Source organism: Athene cunicularia (genome assembly GCF_003259725.1).
Source record: "Athene cunicularia isolate RWA chromosome 15 unlocalized genomic scaffold, athCun1 chr15_part1, whole genome shotgun sequence".
Taxonomy (NCBI): domain Eukaryota; kingdom Metazoa; phylum Chordata; class Aves; order Strigiformes; family Strigidae; genus Athene; species Athene cunicularia.
This window is the reverse complement of record NW_020799121.1, coordinates 1,765,935-1,773,952: the sequence shown is the minus strand read 5'-3', so window position 1 is coordinate 1,773,952 and position 8,018 is coordinate 1,765,935. Positions and strand designations below refer to the sequence as shown.

General features: G+C 65.1%; 2 protein-coding genes across 2 annotated transcripts in view; one reads left to right on the top strand and one right to left on the bottom strand.

Moving 5' to 3' along the window:
• WSB2 (WD repeat and SOCS box containing 2) overlaps window positions 1–531 on the bottom strand; it is a 3,950-nt gene extending 3,419 nt beyond the window's left edge. The window contains exon 1 of the mRNA XM_026859906.1: window positions 437–531. Coding sequence (XP_026715707.1) covers window positions 437–531 — 95 coding nt within the window. The remainder of the gene's footprint in view (window positions 1–436) is intronic.
• Window positions 532–768: 237 nt separating this feature from the next.
• On the top strand, window positions 769–8,011 carry RASAL1 (RAS protein activator like 1; the record flags this gene model as incomplete). The annotated part of the gene is made up of 18 exons (XM_026859905.1): window positions 769–911; window positions 1,023–1,079; window positions 1,170–1,283; window positions 1,368–1,429; window positions 1,509–1,638; window positions 2,965–3,046; window positions 3,127–3,264; window positions 3,545–3,633; window positions 3,768–3,885; window positions 3,978–4,131; window positions 4,338–4,402; window positions 4,541–4,653; window positions 4,847–5,039; window positions 5,128–5,265; window positions 5,857–6,001; window positions 6,838–7,013; window positions 7,103–7,240; window positions 7,889–8,011. Coding segments are annotated over exons 1-18 (2,178 nt in total), but the record flags the coding sequence as incomplete, so codon positions are not given.
• Between the last annotated feature and the right edge of the window lie 7 nt (window positions 8,012–8,018).

Genomic DNA, 8,018 nt, shown 5'->3' with positions numbered 1-8,018 from the left:
GCCGGGGACGGCTGCGGGCAGTGGGGCCTCCCTGCCTCAGTTTCCCCACCTGGCAGGAGTCCTGGTGCTGTGCTGGGTGCCCCACTTGGGGAGGGGTCTGGGCACAACAGGGCGATCCGGACCCACCAGCACAAGCATGAGGTGCCCGGTCCCACTCCCAGCCCCCCACACCCAGCTTGGGTCTGTCCCGGGGCCACGGAGGGGCTTGGGGTGACCTGCTCTTGTCCCGGCTCCCGAGGGGGTTGGGAGCTGCCAACCCCACAGCGTGCTGCCGAGGTTTGCCTGCCTGTCCCTGCCAGACTGACTGGCCAGGCCGTGGGTTTTGCTCTGCCGGGAGGTGCTGAGATACCCCTGGGAATCAAACAAGCTGTTCGTTAGCCAGCACGCAACATCGCCCGCTGAGCCTGCAGCCCCAGCTGGGACCTTCCCACCCCACAGCCCGTGGCTGGTGTGGAGGCTGGGGTCACCTCCCTCACCCCACTCGGGGTCCAGCTCCTTACCCCAGGAGCTGGGGATTCGGGGTTCTGGCATCGCCCCAGGCACGCTGTCCCAGGGCTGGCACCCCTCCGTGTGGGTCCAGGCACTGTAAATGGGCGGGGAAGGGGCTTTGGTAGAAGAGCCCAGGATCCAGCCCTCGAGCCCTCCATCCCCTCCTCCCTGCAGAAGGGGTTAATCCCAGGAGGGGCCCTGGGCCAAGCCGGTGTCACCTTGACACAGGCTTCACTGCTGGAGACACGCCGGTACCCACGGGTGGGGGGACGCAGGGCAATGGCTCAGGGTGACCCGCAGAGGGTCCCCCAGCTCAAGGAGCGCTGGGAAAAGGTGGTGTCCCCATCCCAGTGTCATCTGAGGGGCTGGGCTGAGACCGAGCAACTCATCTCACCCCCTGGGGCCGGTGCTTCACCAGTGGGGTTTGAAGCGATGTTCAGACCCATCCCCCTGAGCCCCCCCAGCAGCAGCCTCTGAGGACATGTGGGACCCCCAGGTGAGGGGCTGACCCTGCACCCACGTCCCTCACCCAGGTCTGGCTCCAGCGATCCCTACTGCGTGGTCAAGGTGGACAACGAGGTGGTGGCCAGGTATGGGGGACACCGTGCCACCCCGGGGAGGGGACGCACAGGTATGGGTGCTCTCCCTGGGGGTGCAGCCACCTGTCCTGTCACCATCAGGACAGCCACAGTGTGGAAGAGCCTGAGCCCTTTTTGGGGCGAAGAATACACCCTGCGCCTGCCCCGCAGCTTCCACAGCCTCACTGTCTACGTGCTGGATGAAGACACCATCGGGTAGGGGGGACACTAGGGCGCCCCCCGAGGGGTGGCATGTCCCTGTTGGTGGCTTCAGCACCCACCGTGTCTCTGCTTGCACAGGCAGGACGACGTTATTGGCAAGGTCTCACTCAGCCGCCAGCAGATCTTGGCTGAGCCGCGAGGTGAGTGGGGGGCACAGCGGTGGGGGGCAGTGGGGCCCATCCCAGCACCATGGGGTGCTCACCCCGTCCCCCTTGGCAGGTGTCGACAGCTGGCTCAGCCTGGCACCCGTGGACCCCAACGAGGAGGTGCAGGGTGAGATCCACCTGGAACTGCGGGTCGCCAAGCAGGGCCACCCACGGGTGCTGCGCTGCCACCTCATCGAGGCCAGGTAGGGGGGGCTGGCAGGGTGACCACCCCCGGGGTCTTACTGTTGGCTGGGGGCTCTAGGCAGTGGGAGAAGGGGACGTGATGGGATAGTGGGGGCACGAGGCTCGTCCTCCCCCTCCACACTGCGAAGGGCCCTCGCTGTGTCCTGCATGGAGACACTGATGATGCCGACCTGCGTGTCACGATGCTGTGGGGTCTCAGCAGGGAATGAGCTGCCTCAGACACTGCCCAGCCCTGCCCAGGGATGGGCACAGGGTGACAGGGGACAGAGCTGGGGGGCCCAGAGGGCCATGGGGCACGTGGGGATGGTCCCCACCAGGCCAGCTGGCTGCTGCACCAGGTTTCTCCCCTTTAGCTTCAGAATTGGGGGAAACTGAGGCACGGTCCAGGCTGCTGCGTGTTCATGTGCATGTGTGTGCATGTGTGTGTACATGAGTGTGTGCATGTATGTGCGTGTGTGCTCATGTGTGTGTGCGTGTGCGCGCGCGTGTGTGTGCATTTGCGTGTGTCTGTGCATGCATGTGTGCATGTGTTTGTGTGTATGTGCGGGTGCGTGCATGTGTGCATGTGTGTGCGTGCATGTGTATGTGCGCATGTGTGTGTGCCCGTCTGTGTGTGTGCGCGCACATGTGTGTGGGTGCACATGTCTGTGTGTGCATGCGTGAGTGTGTGTGTGTGCATGTGCGCGCGTGTGCGTGTCTGTGAGTGTGCGTGTGTTTGTGCGCGTGTGTGCGTGTGTGTCTGTGTGTGCGTGTGCATGTCTGTGTGTGCTTGCATGTGTGCATGTGTGTGCGTGTGGGTGTGCATGTCTGTGTGCACGCGCGTGTGTGTGTGTGCATGTGCGTGTGCATGTGAGTGTGCGTGCGGGTGTGTGCGTGTGTTTGTGTGTGTGCACGTGTGCGTGTTTGTGCGTGTGTGTGTGTGTGTGTGTGTGTGTGTGTGCCCACACGCGCGGCTGCCAGACGCAGGCTGCTGGCAGCGGAGCAGGCAGCAGAGGCAGCATCCCACTGCCATGGCAACTGAAGCGAGTACCAAGGCAACAGGATGGCCTTGGGGACAGCCAGGAGGGACAGCAGAGCTTCCCCCCGCCCCCCCATTTGTGCTATTTGGCCACCAGGGACCGGAGGAGGAAGGGGTTCAGGGCAGGAGCGTGGGGGAATGGGGACCCCACTCTCACCAGCATCCCCCCGGCACCTGCTGACTGCCCCACGGTGCCTGGTGTGCCCCCGTGAGCTTGGGGAAAGGGGGGACATGGGGGTGCAGGGACCATGCTGACAGGGATGGGCCCCTGCCCGCTGCACCCTCACTGACCCCCACCTCCCCACAGGGACCTGGCCCCCCGGGACCTCTCAGGTACCTCGGACCCCTTCGCCCGGGTGTCGTGCTGCGGGCACACATTGGAGACGGCCGTGAGTCAGGGTACTGGGTGCTGGGACCCAGAGGCTTGGGCATCTTGTGCCCCAAAGCCACTGGTCCCTGTCCCCGGCAGGTGATTAAGAAAACCCGTTTCCCACACTGGGATGAGGTGCTGGAGTTCAAGCTGGCGGAGGGCGAGCTGGGGGGGGCCGTGCTGAGCGTGGAGGTGTGGGACTGGGACATCGTGGGCAAGAACGACTTCCTGGGACGGGTGAGGACCTTGGGGCACACTGGCATCGGGCAGGGTCCCAGGGGCACCTCCACACCCCCAGCCCCTCCCCGTGCTTGAGGTCTGGGTGATCACAGGCTATGGGGGTGGGGGCAGGGGTACGTGCACCCACTGAGCCCAGGGCACTGCTGCATCCAGACCCCCATCGTGTCCTGCGCTCTCCCCTGGGGGGATCCCCACTGTTGGGGAAAGCGGGGTGCAGCACAGGTTACTGGCATGTGCCCCCCCCCCCTCCAACTCAGACCCTTCCCCTGGCCCCCAGGTCGAGTTCCCCCTGGAAACCATCTGCAGGGACCCCACCGAGGGCTGGTTCCAGCTCCTGCCCTTCCCCAGCAGCGCCGAGGACCACGGGTGAGTGCAGGCAGCAGGTCCAGGCAGCTGCCTGCACCCTGCATGAGCAGCTCCGCGGGGTGGCCCCCTCAACCCGGCCGGGAAGGGGCCAGCATGGTGGAGGGTGGGGGGGTGCAGGATCCATGTCGTTTCAGGGGGCAGCTGGGTGCCCTGCGCCTGGCGGTGCGGCTGGTGGAGGACACGGTCCTGCCCGGCCCCTACTACCAGCCCCTCATCCAGCTCCTCACCGAGCCCATCCTCTGCCCTGGCCAGGTGGGTGCTGCGGGACGGGGGGGACGCTCAGGGGTGGCCGAGGACCACCCTGGTGCAGGGGCCTCGCCGTGCCCACCCTGCCCTCCCCACAGCCCCCTGCCGGCACGGCCCTGGCTGTCCTGGAGGAGGTGACCTCAGGGGAGAGCCGGCAGGACGTGGCCACCAAGCTGGTAAAGATCTTCTTGGGGCAGGGGCTGGCTGTGCCCTTCCTGGACTATCTCACCACCCGCGAGCTGGCCAAGACCAGTAAGTGCCAGAGCCAGGGGCACAACCTGCACCCCCCCAGTCAGGAAACTGGGTTGCCAGGGTCCCCCCAGCCCCCTGTGGGGAAAAGAGTGGAGCCACCAAGGGGGAGGCAGGAAAGGTCCCACTTTTCCCCAGGGTTGGGCACACCAGAGACAGCTGGGGTGTTGCCCTGTGCCTGCCTCCCCATAGCCTCTGCTCTCTTCCAGCGGACCCCAACACCCTCTTCCGCTCCAACTCGCTGGCCTCCAAGTCTGTGGAGCAGTTCATGAAGGTGAGCGTGGGAGGGGACACCAGCCAGTCCCCACTGCACCCTCCCATGATGGCATTGGGGCACAGAGCTGGGTTCTGTCCCAGCAGGGCACCTGGGAACAGTTTGGGGACAACGGTGGTGACTTCCCATCTCTTGCAGGTGGTGGGGCTGCCCTACCTACACGAGGTCCTGAAGCCTGTGGTGAACCGCATCTTTGAGGAGAAGAAGTACGTGGAGCTGGACCCTGGCAAGATGGAGCTGAGCCGCAGCAGGCAAGTGCAGGGGGGTGGCTGGGGGGGACATGGTGCATGGCACGTCCCAAGCCATCCCCATCCCTGTGTCCACTGCAAGAAGGGGGTCACCCATTGCTGCTGAGCCTATGGGTCACCTCAGTGGCTTTTGGCCAACTCAGGATGGCCTGTTCCTGGGCACTGGGTGCCCCCTGACCAGGCGGTGTCCTCGCAGGAGGATCTCCTTCAAAGGGTCCCTGTCGGAGGCACGGGTGAGGGAGAGCAGCCTGGAGCTGCTGAAGGGCTACCTGGGAGACATCGTTGATGCCATCGTGGGCTCAGTGGAGAAGTGTCCCCTCGTCATGAGGGTGGCCTTCAAGCAGCTCCGCAGGCGGGTGGAGGAGCGGTTCCCCTCGGCACAGCACGAGGTGGGACACACGGCAGGGCTGGGGGTCCACACATCACTGGGACCATCATCCTGAGTCCTGAGCTGTCCTTGTCCCCGTCCCTGGCCAGGAGGTGCAGTACTTCTCCATCAGCGGGTTTCTCTTCCTCCGCTTCTTCGCCCCCGCTGTACTCACCCCAAAACTCTTCAGCCTCCGGGAGCAGCATGCTGACCCCCGCACTAGCCGCACGCTCCTGCTGCTTGCCAAGGTGCAGGGAGCCCGGGCAGGGATGGGGACCCTGGGGAGGGATGGGGAGCCCAGGGAGAGATGGGGACCTTGGGAAGGGATGGGGACCCTGGGGAGGGTCAGAGGTCTCAATGGGGAGCCCAGGGAGGAATGGGGAGCCCAGAGAGGGACCCCAGAAAGGATAAAGACTGCAAGGAAGGACCCTGTGGAGAGACAGGGACCTGTAAAGGATGGGGGTGCCAGGGAGGGATGGGGACCCCAGAAAGGCAGGGAGACCCTGAGGAGGGGTGGGGACCCAGGGGAAGGAGGGACAGGGAACCTGGGGAGGGACAGTGGCCCCAGGGAATGATGGGGACCCCAAGGAGGGCAGAGCCCTTTCTTGGCTCCTTCCCACGCCACTCGATGCTGGCCCTGCCTGTCACTGGGCCATGCCACCATGTGTCGGGCACAGCGCAGGAGCTGGACTGGGGCAGCCCGACCACCCCCTGGGCTTCTCCACTTTCCTCCCCAATTCCCAAGCCCTCGGGGTTCAGGAGAGCAGCCCCCCTAGACACACACAGCCCCCACGCCACAGTGGGGTACAGCAGCATGAGCCCTTCCCTGTGTGGGGCAGGCACTGCAGAGCATCGGCAACCTGGGGCTGCAGCTGGGACAGGGCAAGGAGCCGTGGATGGCCCCACTGCACGCCGTCCTGCTGCCCAGCGTCACCCGCGTCAAAGCCTTCCTGGACAGCCTGGTCACGGTGGACAGCACTGAGGGTGAGCACCAGGCACTGCGGTGGCACGGGGGGCACCGCTGGTGCTGGGTCCAGCCGTGCCAGCACCCAACACGAAGGGGTATCAGAAATTTTGTATCAGCACTAGCGTGGCCAGCAGGGACAGGGAAGGGATCTGACCCCTGTACTCGACACTGGTGAGGCCACACCTCGATGAATGGTTTCAGTTTTGGGCCCCTCACCCCAAAAAGGCCATTGAATGACTCGAGCGTGTCCAGAGAAGGGCAACGGAGCTGGGGCAGGGTCTGGAGCACAGGTCTGCTGGGGAGCGGCTGAGGGAACTGGGGGGGTTTAGTCTGGAGAAGAGGAGGTTGAAGGGAGACCTGACAGGAGGGTGCAGAGAGCGGGGATGAGTCTCTTGAGCCAAGGACCCAGCACCAGGCCCAGAGGGAATGGCCTCAAGCTGCCCAGGGCAGGATCAGGCTGGCTCTGAGGAAGGATTTCTGTGCAGAAGGGGCTGCTGGGTGTTGGAATGGGCTGCCCAGGGCAGGGGGGGAGTCCCCATCCCTGGAGGGGTTGAAGAGTCGGGCTGACCCAGCGCTGAGGGATCTGGTGGAGTTGGGAACAGTCAGGGTGAGGTTCATGGTTGGACTGCAGGAGCTTCAAGGGCTTTTCTAACCTTGATGATTCTGTGATTCTGTGGGTGGCATCATCCCTGCTGTCCCCCACATCCTGGGAGCATCCCCCAGGAGGGGGGACCCGCTCGGTGCCATGCAAATGCTGCCAGGATGGCCAGGGACGAGCATCATCGGGCTGGGGGAGGCAGTGGCACTTGGGGTGACATTGCTGCCTCCCTGCCTGGCTGTGTCGTGGCCGCAGAGGGCGAGGGGTCGGTGCTGCCAGAGCTTTCCCGCCCCTCGGCCACCATCAAAGAGGGGTACCTGCACACCCGCACGGCAGGGGGGCCCGTGCTGCTGCCCCGCTTTGCCTTCAAGAAGAGGTACTTCTGGCTCAGCACTGAGGCCCTGACCTACTCCAAGTCCCCGGAGTGGCAGGTGGGTGCCACCCGTGATGCCCCCACCCTGTGTGAGGTGCCGGGGGCGGGATGTAGGTGCAGTGAGACATGGCGTTTTGGGGTCCCCAGGCACGCTGCTCCATCCCCGTGCCGCGGATGCGGGCGGTGGAGCGGGTGGACGAGGGCACGTTCCAGCACCCCCACGTCATGCAGATCGTGGCGCAGGATGGCGCCGGGCAGCTCCACACCACCTACATCCAGTGCAAGGTGGGTGCTCCCGCTCTGCCCCAGGCACCCCGGGAACCCCCCACCCCAGCGGCCTGGGAGCTCCCTTCCTGGCACCCAGCCATGGGGCAACCCCGGGTCCTCTGGGGACAATGGGAATGGTCCTGGTCCCAAATACAGCTATATCCAGGCACCGGCAGTACTGGGAGCACAGGCGCTCAGCCCTGGCTGTACTGGGGTCAGTGGGGTGTCTAGGCCCTGACTGTACTGGGAAAATTGGGGTATCCTACTCTGGCTGTACTGGGGTCACTGGGGTCCCAACCCTGGCTGTACTGGGATCAGTGGGGTATCCAGCTATATCTTCACTGGGGTCACTGAGGTACTAGCTTTGGGGTACTGGGATCACTGGGGTCCCAGCCCTATTTGCACTGGGGTCACTGGGGTACCCTGGCTTCTGTGGCACCATCTCCCCACCAGGTCCTACCTGAGCAGCTTTGCCATCCAACTGTCACTCCTGGTCACCTGGATGGTGCCTACCACCATCCCTGGTGCCCTGGGGACGCCACTGGCATCACCTGTGCCCACCTCCTCCCTCCTCCTCTTCCTCCTCTTCCTCCCCGCTGGCAGTGCCCAGCGCAGGGTGCCCGTGGGTGCCTGGCGGGGTGCCACCCTCCCTCCCTGTCCTTGCAGAGTGCTCAGGAGCTGTGGCAGTGGCTCTGGGCGCTGCGGCAGGCCAGCAGCGCCAACGAGGCCATGCTGCCCACTTGCCACCCGGGCGCCTTCCGTGCCGGCCGCTGGACCTGCTGCCTGCAGCCTGCCT